We start from the raw sequence: 27,158 nt of genomic DNA, 5'->3' as shown, positions 1-27,158 counted from the left end.
GGTACAGTACCTGATGCCTACAAGGCCTCATGATTGTCTTTATTTGATGTATTTCTGGGTGTACTGCAGTATTCTACAGCAACATTACCATTGAATCCATTGGGAGATAAGGTGACTTTGCCCAAGGTCACAGTGATATCTGAGCTGACACTGGGATTTAAACCAATTAAACATGTCACTGTTATTACTGTAGGTCACTTTGTTCCTATATGGGGCTGACCATTTAACCCATGAAACAGGTCACTGCCATTTGTTCACTTTAGCCACACGTGGGAGTGACCATTTAACCCAGGGGTGCTCAACTGCAGTTAAGACCCCCCCAACAGGTCAGCATTTAATGATATCCCAGATTCAGCACAGGTGGCTTAATCGGTGGTTCAGTCTTTGACTGTTGAGGGGCCTTAAGGATTGGTGTTGAGCTCCACTGATTTAACCTATCATAGTTATTAGGGCATATTTGTCCTATATGGGACTGACACTTTAAAGCAGCAGTCCGCACTGATTGTATTTTATACTTTTATTTACTTCAAGAGATCTCTCTTCTCATCCTTTCCAACACTGTTGGATGCTCGGCTCAGCAGATAAAAGCATTTGAAATAATAAGTGTCTGCAAAGGTCAAATGGAGCTCTCCCCAGATATCAGTGCAGTTTAAAGGTTTCTATGCTAACCTTAGACGCTAGACACTGAGAAAATTATGATTTTGAACACAATCAGATTTGTACTTTTTTTTAAAAAACAGCAGGACATGCTCAGGGAAGCAAGATACTAACATTATATAAGGTGTGTATATATAAGGTATTATATAAGTTAAACATAAATAGGCTTCTGGGGAGGGAGGGGGAGGGGCAGGGGGAAGGCTGCCCCCATTAAACCTGCCACTGTCATTGGGTCACTGTGGTCCTATGTGGGACAGACCCTTTTTATCCATTACAAAATGGCACTGCCATTAGGTCACCCTGGTCTGACCCTTTAGCCCACTAAGCTACTTGGTGTGAGCCCTGAGTTTTGCAGGTGGATTACAGAGTACATTCTTAACCACCACCCTTATAAAGAGGAAACCTAATTTGAGTCTGTCATCTCATTTTGTCAGGGTACCAATGTGTTCGCCATGCTAGGCACCGTGTTAAAAGATCCCGAATGCTTCTCTGACCCTGACAATTTCAACCCCAAGAACTTCTTAGATGAAAGTGGCGGCTTCAAGAAAAGTGACGCTTTTATGCCTTTCTCTGCAGGTATGTTTTGTGTTTGTATCTATGAGTTAACATATTATTCAGTTTAATGATGCAATTGTGGTGGAAAAACTGAGTTCCACACGTGTCTTTTCAAATAAAACAATTTGAATAGAGACTTTTATTGCAAACAGCTGTTAGCAAGAGTGCATTTATTACAAATCAAATATTGCTGTCTGACAACACAAAGGCACTGAAATAATAGTCCAAAGCAATCTAACTTATACCCCAAAAAGGAATAGGCGTGCATACATAATTTTTCAATGCCCGCCCATATGACTTCATCGGGCATCCTATTTTATTTCTACATAATTACCAATAATATTTTACAAACTAGACAGGACAAAGAAAGAAAGAAAGAAAGAATATATGGCACCCTCATACCCCAAAAACTCATAACTGTTTTCCATCCTTCACCTAACCAGGAACCCTTGGGTTCCCTGGGCATCCCTAAGGGTTCCCTGCAATATTCTGGTCATTTGGAAATTTAATCAAATACAGAAGTATTTACAATGCATCTGATCACAGAATTGCCACTCTAAGTGACTACCTAGGTCTAGAACCAGCCCTGTCACTGCCATGCTACATAGAGATGTGCAAAACTTTTACATGAGGTCAGGGAAGAAAGCTGCAGTTGAATCCAAGTTCGCAAGCGATTAGGGTGAAAATGGTTTAGATTTTGCGAATGCATTTTGGACAGTTTCACACATCTCTAATGCTATAGAGTGCAAAGCCTGTTTATGTGCACCGGACCTTGTCCCACTCTGCTGCCTACTATATTTTGTTCTCACTCCTTGCTTCCATTTTCTCTGGGGTGGTGGTGAATGTAATCTGTCCAGAAAAAGCACCTCAGGTACTTCAGACAGGACTCCACGTAGGAGCAGAACTCCTAGAAGGGGCAGATGGTGGAGAACACCTGGATCTGTTGCGCCAACTAGGAGAAGGTGTGGGGGACTTCCTGCTTCAGTAGCTGGTGGTGGCAGCACTGCACCGGTGACATAGAGTTGGATCCTTGCGCCTAGAAGAACACTCAGAAATAGAGCATTGCTGATGGTGCTTCTCCCAGACATCTTGGTGATTGCATATTATAGATGGTGTTGTTGTGCAGGTATCTCCAGGAGGCACATGCTCCTGCCTTCTTGATCTTGCCTCACTATCCCATATCAGGGAGGTGATTCCTCTGGGAACCCAACTATGCCTATGTGATGCCTGCGGGCTCGGGGGCAGGATGGAATACCAGGCTGAGGCCCAATGCCATCACATCTCAGAGAGGAACGGCCACTCTCCTGCACCTCACCTTCAGAAGGACGCGCCTTACTAAGCATCATCAACAATGCCACCCTCACCTTCTCCAGCAACGGTTCTAGGTTCGGGTGCAACAGAATTAGTTGAGGGTGGTTTGATAGATGAGACTGCTGCTGCCAAAGGTGGCCCTATCAAAATCTCGGTCTCCAACATAAGAGGAAACCAGCAAAATCTCATACTGACGTGCTTCATCTAATACAATGCAACTTCCAAAGAGGGAGGTTGAAAAAGATGAAATTACCTCCTCCGAGCTCAACTCAGCCACAACCTGTTCCACTAACATGGGCTGAACAGCAGCAGGCACCTGGGACACACACAGAGGGGGTGCAACCACAATACTACCACTGCTGCAACTACTAGTATAAGAAAAGACAACTCTTGTATCTACTAATGATGAGGATGTTGTCCCTACTGAGCTAATTGACCAAAAATCCCTTCTCAGTTTTACTTTTAGAGAACCTCACACCCTCCCCCCCACCCCCCTACTGCCAGAACACCAATCCAATTGAAACAACATTGGCAGGGTGAAGCTGCTGCCGGCGTGCCTATTTAGTGTTTCTATTAAAGCATACATATATAAAATTTTGCAGGGCTGCTATTTTGCCAAGTTAAAAAAAAAAGCAAAATAACAAATTTGTTTTGCCTCAAAAACATTCAAAATGTTTGGAAATGTTTCTAACAAGTTCAAACAAAATGGCAGCAAAGTGAGTTTCGACCAGTTCGCACATCTTTTAAGGCAAAGAAATATCCCAGTACAATTTGCCCATTACAGGTGCAGGTGCCGGTTTTAGACCACTTGCCATGGAAAATCTGTGGCTATCTCGCAGTAACGCTGGGAGACTTCTGCAGCCAGACTAATGGCCCATCGGATTAACACAGCGGGGGTTCCTGCATCTAAATGGGACTCATGCTGTGTGAATCCAACCGGGCTGTGAGTCCCATTCAAGCTCCGCTGTGTTAATCCGATGGGCCATTTCAGCCTGCTCTGACCCATCTCACCAGTTACTGCGAGATAGCCACAGATTTTAAAAGGCAAGTGGTGTAAAACTGGCAGCTGCATCTGTACGTCTCAAAAGGTAAAGGAATTCCTTCCTAACACCTGTGGATCAATACTCTGCCTATGTTTTATCCTGATTAGTCAGATTGCTCCCTGTATCAAAGCTCTGTTTATGTTGTGTATGGTTATGCATACCCCGTATAATTTTCCTCTATGTAAAAATCATTGATAGCCATATTTACATGTAGTAAGCAGTGCTAATCCATAAAGCACCTTCCGGTATGAGAAAACATCTTATAACACCATTTAAGTCAAAGGGGCTGATTTTATATATGCCAAAGTGGCTGATTGGGACATTTGGCCAGAAAATGGCATGATCAGCATCTTGGAATACACATCAGACACTGTATTCCAGTGCCAGACGGGGTCTTATGGAATAACACTGCTTAGCAAGTATGATCCCAAATATTTTCGTAAAGGTACAGCTGAACCCCATTATAACGCGGTGCTCGGGTCCACTCAATGGGACCACGTTATAAGCGGGATCACGGAAAAAATGGCTGCAGCGATCATGTGTGTGTGTGTTGGGAGGCCTTGAGGCGGGCACATCATCGAAAGCTCGATCTCCATTGGTCAGCGCAGCCGCCTGTCAAGACACTAGTCCCGGCAGGGTTGGTTGAGGAGCGTGTCTCGAATTCCCCCTTTTTAAAAAGGAACGTTATTAAAAATGGTACATTATTTATATACCAGAAAGAATACAAAAGAGGAGTTCAATGGGCATAGCAATGAACACCATTATTTAAAATTGACAAGACTTCATAAAAATGCCGCGCTGACCAATGGCGATCGAGCTTTCGATAATGTGCCCGCCTCGCGGCCTCCCAACACACACCATGATTGCAGCAGCCATTTTTTTCCGTGATCCCGCTTATAAAGTGGTCGCATCAGGTGGACCCGAGCACCGCGTTATAACGGAGTTCAGCTGTACCTTTAAGAAAATATTTGGGATCATACTTGCTAAGCAGTGTTATTCCATAAGACCCCATCTGGCACTGGAATACAGTTTCTGATGTGTATTCCAAGCTGCTGATCATGCCATTTTCTGGCCAAAATGTCTTAATCAGCCACTTTGGCACATATAAAATCAGCCCCTTTGACTTCAATGGGCTTATAAGGTGTCTTCTCATACCGGAAGGTGTTTTACGGATTAACACTGCTTACTACATGTAAATATGGCTATCAATGTTTTTTACATAGAGAAAAAGTATATGGGGTATGCTTAACCATACACAACATAAACAGAGCTTTGATACAGGTAGAAATCTGACTAAACAGGATAAAACATAGGCAGAGTAGTGAAGCTTTCCTTTCTTTGTAATGCTGTAACATTTTACTGAACACAATAAGGCTACAATTGCTGTGCATGTTGTTCTGGCAGGGTGTGTGTGTGTGTGTGTGTGTGTGTGTGTGTGTGTGTGTGTGTGTGTGTGTGTGTGTGTGTGTGTGTGTGTGTGTGTGTGTGTGTGTGTGTGTGTGTGTGTGTAGGAAGCAGGACATTCTTCTCGGCAAATCCTGGAAGTTGGCCAAGAACAAACAAAAAAACGGGAGCCACACTTACAGCGCGTTATAAGCTGATCCACGTTGTAGCGGATCACGCTATAACGGGGTTGAGCTGTATCTACAATATCTGTCAGTCTCCAAGAATAATAAATTCCACATAGTCACTGCTCTCACTGTATAGAACCCTTTCCTTTGCTGCTGATGAAATCTTCTTTCCTCTAATCACAAGGGCCGAACCATGCCATTTGTATTGTACTTGGGATGTTCCCTTGAAGGTGCCTTGTCTTGACCTTACATATTCAGTACTTGTAAATAGTAATCATATCCCTTTTAGATGGCTTTTTCCTAAACAGTTTTCCCATTCACTACACAGATCGGAAATAATTACCTTCTTGTTGTCTTTCCTAGGGAAGCGGAACTGCCTCGGAGAGGGCCTGGCCCGGATGGAACTCTTTTTAATCTTCACTACCATTCTGCAGAGCTTCAACCTGAAATCTGCTCTTCCTCCAGAAGAAATAGACATCACCCCCAATGTGACTGGCATGGGAAATTTCCCAAGGTTCTATAACATGTACATTGAGTCACGTTAAAGATGCAGTCAATAATTAAAATCAAATGAGCTGAATTGGCAGTAACCTGTCTAAGGCCCAGATTTACTATAAGCCAAGACCGAGTTCACTGAGAAATTCAAATTTTAAATGCCAGGACAAGAATCATACAATATAGCCACCAGGCTGAACCTTTCTCAGGAAATTATGTCGCAGGTCCTAATTGGTGACCCCAGAGGCCATCTAGTTTCTCTGTCTGTTTCTTCTAACACTGAATATATCTGTCTCTACATGGGTACTGTAGGAAAATTCTAATCTGAATGTTTTTATTGTTTGGGGTAATAACTTTGTGTGATGAATGTGTCAATAAAGCTCTAAATATCAATCAACTCACCAAGGTAAATCAATCCAAGTAATTAACTTCATGGTTCTCCTCTGTTTGCTGCCATGTTCAGTGTTCTGCATCTCTCATCTGTCCAATCTCCTGTGATATTATTTGTGACATGCATGTAAAAGACACCATTTGGTGACAGCAGGAGAGAGGTATTTGAAGATATGTGACATTTATTATAACATTTTCATTAGACTGAGTTTATTTAGCAGTGATGTATCCCCAGTGATAAGATTATCTCAGCTGATAGATCATTTAGTAACATTGTGTGTAAGGCCGTGTCCATGGTGAGCTCGACTGTGCTCATGACAGGGCACGCGGTGTGATCAAAATGCCATGCCTCTATGAGGCGGGAAATAGACCTTGTGTCCACACGATGAGAAGAGCCGGTGCTCGCAATCCATGAGCAGACAAATTTGTTTCTGAGGGCGAACCAACTCCGTGACGTCATGGCCACACCTCCAACACACCTCCTGTTCTCGTCTACCCCTAGGCCACAAATCGCTCAAGCTACAGGCTTGCATGAAGCCACAAGCATAGTTGCTGCTTATTAAGAAAGTAATGGGGAAATATCATTGATGACTGACACCTTGTCAGGGTCTGCAAAACATCCTGCTCCTAGCCATAGTTCCTTTCCTTGTCCACCGGGTGTGCTGCTGCTTTATGTCTGCTCCTGGGGTTTGTCCATCTGTCTGTCTCCTCTTGTTGCTTCTGGTCTCTGTGCTTATAGTTCCTGCTTCCTGTTTGGGCCTTTGCCTTTGCTTTATGTCAGACTCCATGCCATTGTCCATGCTTGTGCCGCAGCTTGTTCCTGTACCAGTCCTGTTCTGTATTGCAGTCCTGTTCATATTAAAGGCCCTTGCTATTTAACGAGATTTCCCCAGTCTGTTTCCTGCTAGCAAGTCCCAGACCTGTTCCTGCTCCCCTGCCCAGTTCCTGCTCCCCTGCCCTGCTCCTGCCTTCCTGTTGCTGAACCTCTGCGTGTTTCCCACGACGATCCTGCTTGTTGCCTGCCACCGACCCCTGCTTGCCCACGGCAATCCTGCTTGCTGCCTGCCACCAACCTCAGCCTGTGACCCCAACAATCTTTGCCTGCTCCCGCTATTCCGGCCACCGAGGTCCTACTCGCTCCTGGAGTCTCCCTCGTGACACACCCATAACTTCCTGTACCATAAATCTCATCACCAATGAGACAACATGGCGACTTCCTGTTTTACCTCTTTTTAAACATTCAATCATTTCAATATGGTTGAAGCCCATTAGTGCCCTTTGGGTGTACGGTATACTGTACGTCATGGCACTATGCTAGTTTTCTAAGGGTAGATCTGCACGGAAGGACCCTCTCCTTCCAGCGACATCATCGGAATGATGCCGAGACCAGCAGTGATCACATGGTTAGAGGGCCGTAGCCAGAGGGTTCGTAGCCATGGAAGTAGCGGGAACTTCATCCCTGAAGGAGTTTTATTTTTAAAGAGTTATTGAAAAATGTATTGTGTAACATGTTTAAGGATCAATATCTGCAATTCAATATGCTGTGAAGCTGTTTTCCCCGTGTCAGACAAGATCTTAGCCCTATTACATAGTTACATAGTTACATACACTGTAGTAGATGAGGTTGAAAAAAGATATATGTCTATCAAGTTCAACTTATGCTAAATTTAGGCGACAGATACTTTATCCTATATTTGTACTTACAGTATATTGATCCAGAGGAAGGCAAACAAAAAACCCCAGTGACATATCATCCAATGATATCTCATAAGGGAAAAAATAAATTCCTTCCTGACTCCAATAAAGCCCTAGTGGGGATCTTTGTGTGTACTCTTTTCACACACATCCCTTTTGTCTCAGTATTTATCCCTGGCAGCACGCGACCGTTATTAAATTAACAACACGTAGGTTTTGAGCGAGGGATCCCTATCCTCCAATAATTGGCAACCAGATTACTCCCTGGATCATCATCCTTCCCATGTTTATTTATTAGGTATATCCCTGTATACATTTCCTTTGTAAAAAAAATGCCCAGAACAGAACATATATATTGTATCTGTACAAAAATAGATAATTATTCCGGCGCCTGATAGTTAGTCTTAGTTCAATATAGTTAATTGCTGTACAGATGTATTGTATACAACCGTTTGCAGTCCGAGATGTGACCGATGTCCTAGCCACTCCAGACGGATATTCATGTAATTGTGGTCTAAGCACATAAAAAGAGAGAAAAACCTGACAAAACACAGTATAATACTGTTTTGTAAGTGAGCAAGCACAATGATTTGTGCTAGATATGATGCCTCGGAGGTGTTAGATCAGAACATGGAAATGATAGATAAGAGATAGAAGGGGGGGTACATTTATTTAAAATTAGATAATAAAATGCAATAACATCAACAATAAAGAGTAATGCAATTGAAGATCCGATGGTGGTCCGCTACGTAAAGTGTGAGTCCTACTTACGAGACGCAGGTAGGATATGCGCATTGGATATGTTAATAGAGAATATCCTCTCTCAACCGTGGCAGTGACAGCCCAAAAATGCAATGTGGTTTACTGTGTCTCAGACCAGCTGGTGCAGGCAAGTTGTTTCCCCACAAGGATGGAGCTGAAAGTTGCCGGTATCTGCGGAAAATTCTCCTGCTGCCTCCAATTGCTCTCCTCGCAAATCTCGCGAGAAGGAACATAGCCAGTTCCATGTTCGGGGAGTCAGCTGGTGGCTGTGCATCAATATCAGCGTCAATGAACTGAATACCTTTGACTGTACGGGGCCAACCAGGATTAATTCTACGTGTTTCGCAAGTTCACTCGCTTCTTCAGGGGCATACACTGGCGACACACTTTATTCGAGCTCGGCTAGTCCCACGAATTCGGGTATACCCGGGTGTATTGAGGTTTGTGACTGTTTTCTGCCCGAGTGCATTGAGGTATTTTCTAGGCAGGGATTGAAGCATTTTATTCCCACTGGCTGCAATACTGCACAGTATATATATATATACTGCATTACAATTCATTAATTTATGCCATCTGGTAGACACACGAAGCATTGCAGCCTATTAAATCCTAATCATTATCATTTAACAGATCAGCCGCCCGTCAGCCAGGCATGAACCCAGGCTGGGAAGGCAAACACAACGGGGCTTGTCAGAGGTGAGGAGTGGCGCATTCCAGGTATCTGCCAGGTACAAACTGGGCATTTGCTCGAATAAAGTGTGTCGGTGCAGTATGACGGAGGGATAGCTACTCTGGTTTTAAGTAGTCCCTTTAATCCATCATTAATACAATAAACCTGTATTCACATCTCTACACATGCGCACTTGACAAATGATTTACACATACTACTAAAACCTCTGGACATCTAAATATAACTAAAATGATCCATGCTGGGAAATGGAAATAAACAATGTGCAATACATTTGGATTTGAACCTATTTCTCTTAAAGTGTATTTAGATTTTATGGCAGATATGGGCTGGAGTTTAAATTCCTTTCAGCAGTACACGCTTCCTCAGTTGGTCACGGCAATCTCAAAAAAAATACAATAAAAATATCTAAAATACAATTTTAACCATTTTAACATTGTGCTTACATTTTCATTAGGCTTACATCTTCCTTAAGTGCCATGACTGTAATTCGTTTTACAAAATATTTATCAAACTAGCAAATTACTTATTTGTAACATACATATACATTAATGTATCCACAGCAAAATACAACCATTTAGAATGCAAGTTTGAAATTAGCCAATAGTGGGGTTGTTCAATACACCTCACAATGCTGCTGTTCATATTTGAATAGAATTTGTATTTTACAAAATGATCACCTAAATCTTTAGATTTAGGTATTGATTTATCATACTCATATCCTATATATTTATTTATTAACATGATATTATACATGTATATATCTAGATCATTGGATTCGAATCAAATATGAGACTAAAAGCCTCCACTGATATTATTCAAATGTATGTTTGACGTATACTTGCTACTTAATTATAGAACCCACTTGCGCGTTGTGACAATGGGGAGGATTTGGCCTGGGATTAAAGGGGTTACACCCCAATTGGCCACCCTCTACCCTCACCTGGGAAGCATGGGGTTAACTGGACTGAGGTCCAGTAATGTGTTTTTACCTCGCTTCAATATCCAAATGCTTATTCCCCTGTGTAACTGTATTGTGTTATCTTAGTGTTTGCACCCACACATACACTAGGGTTGCTGCGGGAGGGAAAGGGTTAATGTTAAAACAGTGATTCTAGCCCTTTGTTTAAATTACCCTCAAAGATGCCTGCCTACTAAATGCAAATGGTCAGGAGAGCGACCAAATGGTTAGGAAGCTGGAGTGGGTTGTGAGTGTTATAACTCACACTTACAAACGCCTCTGAATCAGAAGGTCTGGGGCATTGGGTGTGAAATCTAACACCAGGTGACAAATGCCCACTACCCAGGGGTCCCTGCTTCAAAGAGATTTATTGATTGGGGCCAGGGGTGCGGTTACCCAAGGAGAGATCAGAATGAGTGACCTTATTAAATATAAGAATATTATGAGATGTCCTCGGCTGAACATGCTAAGAGTTACATATGTGTATTCGTGGGACCAAGCCCCAACTAACGAATACAGACACCTGAGGTTTAGCCGGTTCGAAGAGACATATATTAATATCTCTCTTGATTTTAGTATTACACGGTAATATTTAGTCTCATTGGGAGCGTCATGCGTGACGGAATGTATTAATATGGCTCGCGTGCCAGTACGTATCACTGAACTGAAGTTATGAAGTTATTTACAGTGTATATGGGATTTTGAATCTGTTCTGAAAACTGCAGACTCCCTCTGTTATGGTAATGAGCAGGAAGGACATCCTGCTAGAATTTACATAGCCTGGTGATCAAAGGCTAAATTGCCTAAATGTTTATGCTGGGCCCAGGAACTGACTAGTTTAAGTGTGATACTTCACACCAATCAATGGAAGCCAACAAAATCTGCTTCAAAGACTTTTTCTAGCCTTTTCAGCATCTAGGGTTAAGAGATGAGTTTGACATGGTATTTAAGTCAGAGTCACCCCTTACTCAAATGTCCTCATGTCCTCATGTCTTCATGCAAAGTCTTCATGCCAGAGGTTTTTCATGTCTTTCGTGTCTTGATGATTATGAAGATTGCTGTATGAACTGCCAGTCCAGATGTGACTGTTTCATCATTCCATTTTAAGTGAGTGTCCATATTTTGCCTGTTATTTGTATATCTTGTGTGTTTACCTTTATCAAGGAATAAATTATATTTTATCATATCTAAGTCTCGTCCCAGTTCAACCCAGTTATATAGATATTTTTTTGTGTATTATTAATAGCCTGTCACAAAGCTCCCGTCACACGCATAGTACCAGACATATTACGATACAGAAGAAAGAAAGATAGGTGGACTACCGACCAAGTGTCACTGTAGACCAGGTCTTTTAACACATTTATATTTAAGGGATCAGTCACAAGGCAAAATATGGCATTGAAATAAATTGACGTTTATTTGGATAAGACCTCGGAAACACACAGAAATTCAAAATACAGACAATATACACACTTACTAGGGTCTGGGGGTTGAGATCTAGTCCTTTCCTAGTTGCAGGGTGTCACGATAGCTTACAGGGTTATAATATACACCAAAATAACTGGGTTGAATTGAATGCGACCGTGATATGATAAAGAAAGTTTATTCCTTCAGGGAAGGTGAACACACAATATTGTACAAATAACACACAGAATATATACACTTAGGGAATGGGGCAATGAAGTAATCTGGATCTGGATTAGCAATTCATGAAGGCATCAGGTATCTTTCAGATGTAATCACCAACAACATTGGGCATAGAGCTTACACTTGTTTATATGGGGTTTAAGCTCTATACCCTAACATTGGGTGTCAGGTATTGGTTAACAATTACCTGCATCCAATTACCTTTTGCCAGCTAACATGGGAAGCACTTTAGTACCTGGCCCCAGGTAACCGGCACATGCGCACATCCCTCTGGCCAGAGACCCATTTTCAGCATCCTACACTAATCAGATGGCGACTTAAAGTCTACCTTCTGGGGGTCTGGTCCGGGAAACTTTGTCCAGAGGTGTGAAGTATGGCACTTAGTACAAGAACCCATGTCCTGCTCTTCTCCACCCTAGCATACTTAATCACGGTGGGGGAGCCTTTGATCAGGGGACTTGGTGTAGACATATGGGCGCCCCCTGATCATTAACATACTGCAGGTCTTGTATCTTTCGCAGGCTTTTTACTAGGCACCAAATACAGTATATTTTCACAATCATATATATATATATTAAAATAATCCGTTCGACTGGGCCAAGCGGGCTAGAAATTGCCAGACCCTCATGCCAGAGGGGACTCTCCATGTTGGCCAAGTTTCAGCTCGCTGCGACCCACCGAACCGGAGATAACAATAATACATTTTAAACCGACGTGGTAGAAATTGCATTTCTCTGTAATTGAAGTCAATGGCAGAATCACATTTTAAACACTTACCCATACTCCGTTCGGTTGATCGGAGAAGGCTGGAAATTGCCATGCAATCATGCTGGAGCAGTGACTACATGGTGGCCAAATCCCAGCCCTCTAGTCCTTACAGAACCGGAGATATGGGTTTTCACTTTTCACATTTTCTGACTTAGGGGGTCATACACTAAGCTCCGTTAAGTCTCTTTTAGAGCGCAAAGTGCTCTTAGAACGTGATGTTGCGCTCAACCCGATGCACTAAGCAGCGCAAACAGGCACTTTGCGTTCTAAAACGGATTTTTTTCAGGAATTTTTGGGGTGGTTCCCACGGAGGTCTGGGGACCCACGGGTGGTCCCTACGGGTCTGCGGTGCCCCCACAGATGTGTGTCCCCCGGTTCTTCCCCGCAGGTGTCCCCCGTGGACCACGCAGCCTGGTACCCGTGAGAAGCCCGAGGATACCTCAGGTGGTCTCCAGAGGTCTCTCGCAGACCAAAGGAACCAACCCTGTATGTAAAAAAAATAAACCGGGCCTATACATTCAATACATCAATCCCCCCCCCCCCCCTAACACATACAGTACAAAAATGTGCAAAATAACTATTATCTAGATATAGATAATAGATTATTTGCCCATTATGAAACACATAAAACATGCATAAATCAAAACATGAATTTTTAATCTTAAAATCACCACATTGCATGTTACAATAAATCCAGCATCGATTGTAAATATAAACCAACAAACCAGCAGCTACACAAATGTATATGAAATGTCACACAATTGCATTGAGTGTGTACATGATGCAATTAATCTGTGCATCATGTAACACTATGCAAAATATATGTAACAATAAAATACACTATGAATAATGTCCCCTAACCCCCAATGCCATCATGAAAATCAAATAGAAACTAAGCAACATCAATACGTGGTTAGGCCTCACGGGGTGGGGGGTTAGTGGGGGAGGGTATGTAGGCCTCCCGAGTGGTGGGTGAGGGTGGGTTAACCTCTTAATGACTGTAGCGGTTAATAACCGCTATGGTGATTAAGGGGTTAGGGGACATTACATTGGCTGTTTTTATTCTTGTGTATGTTTTGCAGCATCGGAGGGGGCATGGGCAGGATGAAGATGAGGATGAAGACGACCTTCATCGTGGGTGCCTGTAAAAGGTAAGTGTAATATATATTGACTGTATTTATTGTAATTTATATGTATTTAAAATGGGCAAATGCATTATTATCCATATGTGGATAATAGTTTTTTGCCCATTACAGTACAGTATGTTTTAGGGGGCGGGGGGATGTGTGTTGTATATTGCTATGTTTATTGGGGGCAATTTTATTTATTCCTACCTCCCCCTTTCCCCCCCCTCCCCTTTCCCCTTCCCCCCTCCCCCCCCCTTTCCCCTTCCTTCCCCTCTTTTCCTTTCCTCCTTTTTCCCCCTTCCCCCTATTCCATTTAATTAAATAATTAAATAATAATTACATCCTGTCTAGCCAATATTTTTCGCACTTGGTTTCTGTATGTGCGCACATATTTTTGTATATATGTGTAGCCAGGTCTCCCCAGCCTGTTAGCACCCCCCTCACCTAGCTGCCGATTGCGGGTGCCGCCAAGTCCAATGGCGGCTCCGCCCGGCGATCGCAGAGGTGAGGGCGGTCAGGTCCCGGCTCGGGGGTTGCCGTGGACGCGTGCGGCCGGTTGCCAAGGCCGCACGTGCGTCACAGGGATCCCGGCGCTCTCAGAGCCGGGCGGTGAGGGCGCCGCCATTAGAGAGGGACTCGCGCATGCGCAGTGATCGCGCATGCGTAGGTAGGGCCCCAGATTCAGGGAGAAGTCGCGCAAGCGTTAGAGTAGGCAGGCCCCTAAAGACTCGCGCATGCACAGGGCAAGTGCGCACGCGGCCCCAATGCAGAGTTAGGCTTTATGGGACTACAACTCCCATGGAGCATAGCGAGGGAGGCACCAGGTGCCTCATAGGAGCCAAAAAGGCTGCAGGATTGCGCTGGCGAGAGAAGGATACATTTCGCGCGCTTAGCCCCCGCTGTCAGTTGGAGCCAGGGAGCTGTGAGGGATGGAAGGGTGCGGGGAGCGAGTGCAGCTCCTGCACCCAGATAGGTACCCACACCCCAGGTAGGCCCCAACTTCCCACCAGATTAGTGGGTAATTGATCAGGGACGGCCCAAGATAGGGACGTGGCCCTTAGTGTCAGTGTGCTGTCTTGTCAGGGTCACGGCTGTCAGTGCCGTGAGGTCTGACAGGCAGGCGCAGTGTTAGTGCAGTACGTTAGCTGCAGGTAGCGAGTAGGTAGTAGCGAGTAGGTAGTAGCGCGTTATAGCAAGTGCTGAGAGTACTAATAGATAGTTAGTTAGAGTCAGGACCGGGAAGAGCTAGGGGGACGGGATAGACCATTAACCCCTTAGGTCCCAGGTAGGTTCTCATTCCCCAGCTTGTGGTTCTACAGGGACAGGCCCTAGGTTAGGGACCGTGTCACGTAGTGCCAGGGGTAGACATGGACACAGCGGCTGCTGCACTCCACGAGAGACGACTTGGGCTAAAGTCGGTACCCAGAGACAAGAGACTATCTCCAGGGTGGGATCACCCCTGGGAGACCCCAAGCAAGGATTCATCAGACCGGATCAGACGGGATCACAGAACGACTGATCCTTTGTGAAGCTGTTGCAGTTCCGAGCACCGGAGTGCTTGGCAGGTACTATCAAATACATAAGTGCACCAACGGGCCCTTAGTATAATAGTGACTGTGCAGTCACCCATTGCCTCTCTCTTCAAGAGTGCGGGACATTGGGTGGAGTTTCTATTGACACTGGGTGGGATCACCTGGTGTTGGGGAAGCGTCCTGCGCGACGCAGTAAGTGTCTCCCCTAGAGGGGGACACCGGTTATTATGGTGGTATTGATGTGATATGTTGTCTTGCATGTTAGTAAAAGACATTGGTTATAATACATACAGTGTATGTGATTATTGTATTTGTCCTGCGAGGAACTACTCCTCCTCTGGTGGGAGCCATCGCAGGTGGAGGCGCTGCACCGAGTAAGTGGTTACTCATAATATCATATTGCCCCAGGTTCCCCGTGGCGGAAGCTCAGCCCTCCTGTGAGCCAGCAGGTAACGCACCACACACCTGGTAACACCGTATGTTCCTTGCACCCACAATATATCTGCGATTGGGGGGGGGGGGGGGGGAAACCCGTTACATATGCTTTGCGCACACAGTATTTGTGCTTGTGCTTGAATGTGTGCAGGTGTGTCTGCACACACATACATTATTAGATTAATGGGTTGATATTGATAGATATTATGTTATATTTAATATGTATTTTATGATTATTATATGTTTGTACACACATATATTAAGATGATTTGTAATACTTCATTTTTTAGCCTTTTTATGAGTTTGATTAATAATTATTATATTATTTATATTAGTAATTTGTAGTGATATAGCTTTTTTGCATCATTTGATTGTTGTGATTGCTATTTATAGTTTTTATATATGACACTACTCAAATGCTGGGATGATTCGTTTAATTTTATTTAAAATTTTCTTTTAATTCATTATTTTGGATTCCTGTTACACTCTGGGCTCCCTGAAGGGAATCTTTGAAAATTGATGTACATATCACATTCAAGACACTCCAGTATATTAGCATGTCCACTACTGTTCATGGACAATCTCTTTGATAAAGTTACATTTGTTGTGACGAAACGCATCAGGGACGTGTACTTTACGACATTACGTCATCACGTCGCTTGCACGCTTTACGGCCGGAGTGTGTATGATGCATTATTGAGGCCTACTCCACTACCATACTACATGGAGGACTTCTAGTGACCGTTCGAAAGGAAAAACGTTGTCGGGTGCCTTGTTTAAGTACTGCTGTTGGACTGCTAACCTGCTACGAGACGTTACCTGCCTGGGTGGTGATTTTATCACAAATTGCTTTTTATACACTTGTACATTATGAGTGTTTTTAATCCCCCCATCATCCCCTTCCCTACATTAAATGTTACAGTGTTACACTAAGGGGCGTGCGTTCTCTGTCTTTTTGTTTATATATATATATATATATATATATATATATATATATATATATATATACAGTGTTCGACAATTATATACATTTACACGCCCGGGGCGTGTGGATTTAACCTCCGGGCGAGTAAATATTCGCCCAAGCAGCACACGTATGTTTTTTAAATTTCCCCCGCTCGCGCTGCTGTTTTTCCCGCGCTCGCGCTGGAGAAAAAAAAAACAAGCCGGAGGCGGGTTCATGTTGTTGTGGGAGATTACCCCGCCTCCGGCTCTCTGAGCAGTGCCTTCGCTCCTCCCCCGCCTCTCAGCAACTTTCCCTCCTCAGCGCTTCCACTCCTCCCCCTTCCGGCAGCCAGCCCCTTCCACGCCTGTCTGCCTCAGGCCCTGCAGGGCCATCTGTCGCCCCCCCCTCCCTCCCATCGGGCCATCCGCCCCCCCTCCCATCGGGCCATCCGCCCCCCCCTCGCATCGGGCCATCCGCCCCCCCCCTCGCATTGGGCCATCCGCCACCCCCTCCCATCGGGCCATCCACCACCCCCCCTCACACCAATCTCTCCCAGCCTCCGTGACCCCCCCTCACCCCAATCTCTGCCGGCCTCCATGACCCCCCCCTCACCCCAATCTCTCCCGGCCTCCGTGACCCCCCCTCACCACAATCTCTCCCGGCCTACGTGACCCCCCCTCACCACAATTTCTCCTGGCCTCCATGACCCCCCCTCACCATAATCTCCCCCAGACACCCCAAATCTCCCCACTCACTCCCGATCTCGCGTGGCAGCTCCGCCAGGTCCCGGAAGGTCTCCACCGACAGCCACTGAGCTGAGGCTGCTGCCGCCGCCCCCATGTCCCGGCGCTGTCTGACACCCGGTGACCCGCAGCGACAGCCAAGGACACCCAGCCTGCCCCCCACCTCCTCTCCCTCTCTCCATGGGATATGGCGCTCTCCGGGGGAGACACCAGCGATCCCAAGGTTTGTAGTGGGGGGGGGGGAGAGAGTGTGTGTGTGTGTGTAGGGGGGAGAGAGAGAGTGCATGGGAGAGTGTGTGTGTGTGTGTAGGGGGGAGAGAGAGTGTGCATGGGAGAGTGTGTGTGTGTGTGTGTGTAGGGGGGGAGAGAGAGTGTGTGTGTGTGTGTGTGTGTGCATGGGAGAGTGTGTGTAGGATACCAGAAGTGTCACATCACCCCCCACAATCACTCCAATCACCCCCAAACCCAATCACCCACCCATCACCCCCCCACCCCATCACCCCATCACCCCCCACCCTGTCACCCCCCACACCACCCCGTCACCCCCCACCCCGTCATCCCATCACCCCCCACCCCACCCCGTCACCCCCCACACCACCCCGTCACCCCCCACCCCGTCACCCCCCACCCCGTCACCCCCCACCCCGTCACCCTCCACCCCATCATCCTTCACCCCATCAACCCCCACCCTGTCACCCCCCACCCCGTCACCCCCCACCCCGTCACCCCACCCCGTCACCCCACCCCATCACCCCGTCACCCCGTCACCCCACCCAGTCACCCCACCCAATCACCCCACCCAATCACCCCATCACCCCGCCCAATCAAGCCCTCTATCTCTCTCGCCCCCTCTCTCTCGCCCCCCCTCTCTCTCGCCCCCTCTCTCTCTCTCTCTCTCACCCCCTCTCTCTCTCCCCCTCTCTCTCTCTCGCCCCCTCTCTCTCTCACCCCCTCTCTCTCACCCCCTCTCTCTCTCTCACCCCTTCTATCTCTCTCACCCCCTCTCACCCCCTCTCTCTCTCTCACCCCCTCTCACCCCCTCTCTCTCTCTCTCACCCCCCCCTCTCTCTCTCACCTCCTCTCTCTCTCACCCCCTTTCTCGCTCTCATCCCCTCTCCCTCTCTCTCTATCTCCCCCTCTCTCTCTCACCCCTCTCCCTCTCTCTCTCTCTCACCCCCTCTCTCTCTCACCCCCTCTCTCTCACCCCCCCTCATTCTCTCACCCCTTCTCTCTCTCTCACCCCTTCTCTCTCTCTCACCCCCTCTCTCTATCTCACCCCCCCTCTCTCTCTCTCTCTCTCTCACTCACTCACCCTCTCTCTGTGTCGGTCTCACACTCTGGAACTGGATATCTTACTTACCCTATTTATCTTAACTGCCCTATACTACACCGAAATAACCTATACTGCTTTCTTCCAGATCTGACTCAAGCTTCAAACGGAAGACATTGGAACCCCCCCTAACCCAGAAGACAGGTAGGGAACATCTCTCCTCCAATGTATAACATTGCGGGAATGAGGGTACCTGGACATTGAGGGACTGCGGATCAGGTAAGATCCGGCATTTACACACACACACGACTAATTGTAGTATAATGTAATACAATAAATACATTTATGTCAAAAATGAATGTTGTTCTGAATAGGAATTTATTAAATGTGTTTTATTTTAAAGCGGGGTTGGGGGCGGGATTAGGGGCGTGACTAGGGGCGGGGTTAGGGCGAGATTAGGGGCGAGTAGATTTTTGTTACGCCGGTGCTGCCCGCAGACCAGACCCGACCCCTGAGCTGAAGGGGGAAGTGGTAATACACGCACCCGCAGCAAAGGGAGCGTGTCCGGAGTGTGGTATGAAGCGTTGCCAGGCCAGGTGTAGTAAGGTAGACAATACTTGCCAGTACCGGTTGTAGAGATAGAGTGAATGATGCTTTGCCAAAGTCAGGGAGTGGAGAGTGGAGATAGGTCGTAGTCCAAGCCGTGTTCAAGGGGTTACCAGAGTGAGCGTTGTCCAAGGAGTGCCGAGATCGAGAGCCAGAGGGGGTTGTCATACGAGCTGCGTCAGAACCTGTGAAACCACTGAGAAAATCCAGAAGTCCTTCCATGCAGAGACTATGTCGAGCAAAGACTGAGAGCAGAGAGGAGCTAGATAAAGCAGGAAGGTCCAATTAGGAACGGAGGCGGGACAGGAAGAGCTACAGGGAGACACTGCAGATTGGTGCAGGCATAACAGGCCAGGTGAGTCTTGTTAGTAACCTGAGTATGCCCGTGCAGTGTGCGGGGGCGGAGCCTGAGGTCCGGGGGACGGGAATAAGAGTGTGCAGACTGAGCGTGCTCCGTAACTCGTGTATGCGTGTGAACCGAGCCAGTGGATGGTGCAGGTGTGCGTGCAGGAGGGCGTGGGCGCGCCTGGCGCTGAGCAGAGGAATCGCCGAGGGGAGTGATCCCGCGACGGCGGCAGGGGCGAGGAGCCATGGAGGCCGGTAAGGCAGGATTGTTTTGTGTGTCCAGGGGCTCCCTGCGGGGAAGGCGTGCTCTGTGTGGGGAGCGAGTCGAATGCCGATTCCTGTCAATTTTTTGGTTGGGCTAGTAGATTTTTGGGTGATTTGTCGAACACTGTATATATATATATATATATATATATATATATTTATGTATGTATATATATATATATATATATATATATATATATATATATATATATATATATATATATCTCAAGAAGAGAAAGAAGCGCACGCCTCATAGTGCAAATTTATACAAATATATTTTATATATAAAAGATACAAGGTACGATAAACACTGACAAGGTTGCAAGAATAATAAAGCTTTCAGAGTGATTATCTCAAAATGTTGTAGTCAAAAGAACCCCCTTGAATTGCATTGAAAAGCAGATGTTATCCCGAGTGATAGGTGTCACGGGAGATCAGGACTATCACACCAGGGATCAATTCGCCAGACAGAACAACCGAGTTTATAAAATTGAATTTATTGGAAAAAAGGTATCCACAACTGTGCATAAAATAGACAACACACACTCCCAACTGGGGAAACTGGGGCTACCCTATAGAACACAGCGTAGGGACCTCCCTAAAGAGATGTCCCCTGTTCTTTTCCCCAAACGGTGTTTACAGGGACTGGTCTTCAGGCCTGGGACTGGCACTGGAGCTCTACATCCGGCAAACCCAGAGATATAGAACTGGAGCTAGAGCTAGCTATGGGCCTCACTCCCCCCCTTTTTACACCCCATGCCACAACAAGGCTACAATAATAGAGAGTTGAGGCCAGGTGTCTTCAATATGACCCAGCCCCTGATTGGTGGGTTGAAATGCAATCTAACTTTGGTTACATACAAATAGTTACATGGAAAGGTCACATAACACTTTCAAACATTCCAGCTGAACACAAAATTAACCCCTGGACCTTGATGTGCTGGAACCAGGCTACATAATACATACAGTATGTAGCCAAGTCCCCCTACCCTGCCTCCGGTGCGGAGGAGCTAGCGATTGGTTGGCCGGAACTCCGTGCGATCGGGAGGTGGGGGCAGCCATTTTCAGCATCACACATGCTCAGTGCGGCGAAGTACGCATGCGCAGGTTAAGAGTGCGGCGGCCATATTAGGCGAGCTCCGCACAGGCAGCCGCGGGACTACATGTCCCAGAATCCATAGAGGGAGGGACTGCCCACGTTGGGCCACCCCAGCCAATGAGATTGAAGCACAAGGGAAAATGGGATATCCTCCTCGTGCAAGGAGCACACGCGTCAGTCGGACAGAGGGTGGCAAGACAGCAGGTAGTGTCCATGGAACAGTGTCTCCTGGACTCCTTGCCCTTAAGGCCCCAGCTAGGCCCTGAGTCACTCCAGCTGAGTGTTGCCAGGAAGAACCCAGATAGGGACTCTTCCCCTTTAGTACTATAGCAGTACAGTTGCACCGGTGATCGGACGACCATGCGGTGCCCTGCGACCTGGGACCAGGCAACAGGATCTTGAGGCATTCAGGTGAGACACTCCAGCTGGAGCTCACCCCACGAGGCAGATCAGGACCCTACACTACTCCCTCCTAATACACAAAACTACAACCGTAAATACAGACACCACTACACCCCCCAGAAACAAACACCACCACCCCCCTAAATATAATCCCCCCCCCCACATATACAATTCCCCACCTCCACAAATACACTTATTATCCCCCACAAATACACTGCCACACAAATACCCTTACCACCCCCCATAAATAAACTTACCACTCCCCCTACAAATACACTTACCACACCACCACCCCAAAATACACTTAACCCTCCGTTCAGCTGCAGTTTCCTTGTGGCCAAAATGAACTTAAATAACACTGCATCTGTACACACACACACACACACACACACACACACACACATACACACACACACACACACACACACACACACACACACACACACACACACACACACACACACACACTTGTGATTGTTATGTTGAACTGCATTTAATTTTTAAAATTTGGATGCTTACTTTATTCCGTGTCTAAACAAGCACAATATAGTATAATATATATTAAAATGAGGGCTGAGTCAGACAAGAATAATAGATCAAGCCAGAAACTGTATTAGCATTGGAAGCATTTCAGGATACACCGTGTGCATTAAACTGGTTCTATTTTTCACAGCTCAGACTTACAGTACACACGTCTAAAAGACCTGAAGAGTATTGTTCAGCTCATGGTTAGCAATGGATATCACTGGATCTGTAACACTGACCATAGTGATCTGCATCTCCTGTCTGCTCTTCTACTCAGCTCTGAAAACACGGGGAAGGAGAGGAAATCTGCCCCCAGGACCGACACCTCTTCCATTTTTGGGGAATTTATTACAGCTCAGGAGAGGGGAGCTGGTGGACTCATTAATAGAGGTGAGTTGTGTTATATGGAGTCAGGCAGGAAAATTATTTTGTAGGTGCATATATTAATGGTGACCTCTGCCATTTGACCCCTAATGCCAGCACCTGATGCTTTTTAACCACTGCACAAGTTCATTAACACACAAGCACATTGATGCACACACACTATATTCACATGACATACACATTAACACACACAAAGAAAAACGATGCACACCCAACACACACCTTAACACAATACTTACATACTTACACAATCAGACACCTACAGTATACAGTATAAAGAATGAAAGACTCAGATCTGATCATGCACACACATATTCTGCTGACGTTGTAATTAGAATTTCCTACGTAGTAGCTACACCCCTTAATTCAGCAGAGTAATTCCATGAACTGTATAGACCTCAATCACATTTGCTTAGAAAATATAATATACAAAAAAACAATACAAATAACTCATCAATAGCATTTTCTTAAAATGTTCTTAATTCTTATGGATTGCTGCCCAGATCCACTGCCTCCATCAGCAGGCTTTCAGACAGTACAGGAACAACAAGGGGTTGGATCAGCACTCAAAGAATATATGTTACAGAATAAAAGATAAAGCCAAAACTTACAGTATCAGTGAAATCCTCCATAAGGATGAAAAAATGATCCATACGGATTGCACAATGAAAGTGAATAGAGTCCAGCTACACTAATACTGTAAGGTTTTGCTGTATCTTTTATTCCTTAACATTCACTCTTTGAGTGCCGATCCACTGGGTCCTTACACTGCAGAGAATACAATCTAATTTTGGCGCTCTTTGACAATGTTATTACAGTTGAGTAAAACGTATGGCAGTGTGTTTACGGTCTACTTGGGGATGCGGCGAGTGGTGGTGCTGAAAGGTTACCAAATGGTGAAAGAAGCCTTGGTGAATCAAGCAGATGATTTCAGTGGTCGAGGTGAAGTTCCCACCTTTGACACAGCCTACAAAAACCATGGTAAGAAATCAGCCTCAACCCCAATGATTAAACATCACCTTGTAGTGGATAGTTCCAGTAGGTGTATTAGTCCTTGAGATATGTGAGTGTCACGGGAGACCAGCACTTTTAACACATTTATACCTTGGAACATATGATTGAGCAAAGCAAGGAGATAAAATAAATTGTAATTTATTTCACGAATGGACATACACACAATGTTACACAATTACAATCAAAATACACTTATTCGGACAGGGCCAAACGAAATAAAATGTTCCCAAAACGAAATCTTGAAAAACAAAGTCTCTAGGAGCAATTTCTCAGGAGCTGGAGTTGGTCGCAAAATGGCTTGAAACGGTTCTCGGTCAGCAGCGCTACTTGCAACTGCTGTGTACTCCGACGGAGCTGCTTCTTTCGTTTTGCCACCATTGTAATGGCACTTGGAATCTTTAACCCTTACGAAATCTTAGAGGGTTCTTGCATGAATCTTGTTAATCTTGGATGAATCTTAGATGGAACTGATTCCCGACGGACTGCAGGAATTCTAAATCCCTATCTCTAACCAGTGTAGCCATTCCCTCCATGGGAATAAGTTTTCCCACCTATCCTGGAGTTGCCAATACTTTGGAAACCTGGCAGAGGGGGCTTCTCATTCTGCTAAGAGCATGCGCCAACCTAGCACCTTTGCTCCTTAGCATATGAGATCCAGACCCTTTCCCTGGCGACAATAAGTCTGGTCTGGCCACCATTTGCCAAACTGCCCGGACTTTACACAAGGATGGGGTACTTAAGGATCCCCTTCCCAACAAACACCTTGGGAAAACTGAGCCCTTTCACCTCCGGGCTTTTCCAGACATCATGGCACCAAGCCAGCGGGATGTCTTAGAAGTCCGGAGCTGTACCTCCTCAGCTCATTTAGTGAGTCACTAGACGCATACTAAGGAGGGGCTACAATAAATGAGTAATTCCCGCTCCCCAGTGGTCTGAATGTAAGCCCAAATGTGCCTAACATGTTTGATACACTATTTGAGGGGGACTTTCATTCATCAATTTTTATACAAACCTATAAAAATTACGCTATGGGTGTTTTTCATGTTTCTCAGTGAACCACGCGCACAGCAAGTTTCAGAGCGCTAGGAGCTTTCTAACCAAAGTTAGCACACAGCAGCTTTTATTCCTCAAGCACTGAGTGTAAAAACATTTTTCCTCTCGCCACTTTATACCTGGTGGGAAAGACACTGAACCCCTATACTGAGTTCTGGGGGTTTGGGCATATACCGAGGGACCCTGGAATGTGATTTCCCCTTGCCCGATCTTACTGTTCTGGTCTGTGCTGAAGCAGGGAGATCTGGCAATGAGCTGCAAACTGCTTCCTAGGGAGTATTTTTTCCGGTGGTCTGTGTCCATGTCCCCAGGAATCTGGTAGGATTCCTGAGTGCATGGTTTGGGTAACCAGCAAGTCTGGGCCCCCTTCTACCCAAACACACCCTGCCAACATTGTACCGTAAAAACACCCCTGAAACCCATGCACTGCGAATCTGCACTGGTTAGCACTCTGGAATAGTAAAACACACATACATCTTTATTGAAATACAGTGCACATGCCATAACTGGGTTGCAGAGCTGATACTTCACACTCCCCAATATGGCTCAGGGGCACCCAGCCGGGCATAATACTTTTATTATTGGCCTGGGTACCCCCTCACCGTCACAGTGAGTTTGTTGTAAATTGTGTCACCTTTTAATGGAGAGACAAAAAGAGACCTGTGAGATCTGGAAGCTCTGCACACATGAAAAAGAGACTTGTGAGGTTTTGGAAAATTCTATAAACAAGAAGAAGAGACCTGTGAGGTTTAGGAAGCTTTGTATAGATGAAAAACAGACGTAAGGTTTGAAAAAGCTCAGCACATGAGAAGAAGAGACCTGTGAGGTTTGGAAAACCATGTACACGTGAAGAGAAATATGGGATTTGGAAAATTCTATAAGTATGAAGAAGAGACCCTGAGGGACATAGAAAGCCCTGTACATATGGAGACCAGATGCGTGAGGTTTGGAATGCTCTAAACAAGGTTGGGAGAAAATTGTGGTCTAGGGGATGGTTGTCTGCGGCCCGTGGTACTTTCTGGGGGGTGGTGGCATCTGCAGCAGGGAGGTTAAGGAGGAAGTGGGGGGAGAGGGGGGCAGGAACAAAGCAAGCAGGTGGGGATAAAGAGAAGAGGGAGAGGACATGCAGGTGGGGAGATAGAGAAGAGGGAGAGAGATGCCGGGGGAAGAGAGAGAGAAGAAGGAGAGAGAACCGCATTGATTCTGCCTCAGAGACCCCCTGCTTCCCGAGTTACAGGCATCGTTTGGGGCATCGTTTGGGGCATCGGTTCAGTGTCGCCACCATCTTTATAGCGCCCATGTCGCGTCTTGGACGCTATAAACATGGCGGCGACACTGGCGCCAGTAACTCGGGAAGCAGGGGGTCTCTGAGGCAGAAATCTCTCTCTCTCTCTCTCTCTCTCTCTCTCTCTCTCTCTCTCTCTCTCCCACACTCACTCTCTCCCACACTCACTCTCACTCTCTCTCTCTCTCTCTCTCTCCCACACTCCCTCTCTCTCTCTCTCTCCCACACTCACTCTCTCTCTCTCTCTCTCTCTCTCTCCCACACTCACTCTCTCTCTCTCTCTCTCTCTCTCTCTCTCTCTCTCTCTCCCCACACTCTCTCTCTCTCTCTCTCTCTATCTCTCTCTCTCTCTAACTCCTCTCTCTCTCTCAAATCAAAATCCAATCAAATCAGCTTTATTGGCATGATGAAAGAACATTTCAGTATTGCCAAAGCGTGAATAATAGGGGGTGGGGGACAATAATGACACGAATACTAGGGATAGGGTATAATGATTGCAGGGTATATGGGTAACAGTTTCACACAGGGGTGTGGGGGTTAATGTACGTCTCTCAGCTTGTGGCAGGTGCTGATATAGTGTGCAGCTAGTTCTGCTGTGGTTTCATCTTCTCCCAGGAGGATCGCTATTTTTTGGTTCTCTTCTGTATTATTAAAGTTCTGGATAACAGCTGTGAGTTTCTCTAGGTGGGCACTCCTCACTTCAGAGTATTGTGTGCAACGCAACAAGAAGTGAGTTTCATCTTCTACCTCATCTAGCTCGCATCTTTGGCACAGTCTCATCTCCCGGGGCTTCCAGTTCTGTCTGTGCCTGCCTGTTTCTATTTCTAGGCTGTGGGCACTTATTCTGTACTGGCTCAGGGTCTGTCTCTGTTTTGGGTCTTTTACCTTCAGTAGGTAGGGTGCCAGAGTGTATTCTCTCTGTAGGCTGTGGTAGGTCTCCAGCTTCTTTGAGCGTTGGATATCATTTTCCCATCTTGTCACATACTGCTTCTTCATTTCGTTGGCGATTGAGTTGATTTCTTTTTTCGGGCAAATTGTTAATCTGTGTGGGGTTTTGTCCTTGGAGTGAGAGGACAAGTTGTTTGATGGCACAGGGTTTAGTGGGGAGGTCCTGATTTTGCATTGCTCTGTAGCAGTAAGACTGTGGATGGCTGGTGTTTAGGTGAGCCCAGAATGTCAGTGCTCTCTTCTGTACCGTGAGCAGTAGAGGAAAGCGGCCCAGCTCAGCCCGGCATGCATTGTTTGATGTACTCCTGTGTACTTGGAGAAGGTATTTGCAGAATTCCAGATGCAGTATTTCTGTTGGGCTGGTATCCCATTTTGTGGAGTCTGGTATGTTACAGGGCCCCACACCTCGCTGCCGTACAGAAGGATGGGTGTGATGATGCTGTTGAATATTTTCTCCCAGATCTTATTGGTGGTTTGAGGTGGTACATCTGTTTCCTTATTGCATAAAATGCTCTGCGGGCCTTCTCCTTTAGTGTATTTATGGCCAGGTTGAATTTCCCCGATGAGCTGATTGTCAGACCAAGGTATGTGTAGCCTCGTTGTCTGTTCCAGTGCATTGTCGTCAGTGTGAATTGAG

The 27,158-nt window shown here is 46.0% G+C and overlaps 1 protein-coding gene across 1 annotated transcript in view; it reads left to right on the top strand.

Annotated features, from left to right (window-relative positions):
- LOC142498742 (cytochrome P450 2A5-like) overlaps positions 1–6,033 on the top strand; it is a 39,658-nt gene extending 33,625 nt beyond the window's left edge. The window contains exons 8-9 of the mRNA XM_075607082.1: positions 1,092–1,233; positions 5,501–6,033. Coding sequence (XP_075463197.1) covers positions 1,092–1,233; positions 5,501–5,682 — 324 coding nt within the window. The 3' untranslated portion in view covers positions 5,683–6,033. The remainder of the gene's footprint in view (positions 1–1,091; positions 1,234–5,500) is intronic.
- Positions 6,034–27,158: the final 21,125 nt, after the last annotated feature.

The sequence above is a fragment of the Ascaphus truei genome, chromosome 7 (genome assembly GCF_040206685.1).
Source record: "Ascaphus truei isolate aAscTru1 chromosome 7, aAscTru1.hap1, whole genome shotgun sequence".
Classification (NCBI taxonomy): Eukaryota; Metazoa; Chordata; class Amphibia; order Anura; family Ascaphidae; genus Ascaphus; species Ascaphus truei.
The sequence above is the reverse complement of the archived record's forward strand: the minus strand, read 5'-3'. Positions and strand labels throughout refer to the sequence as shown.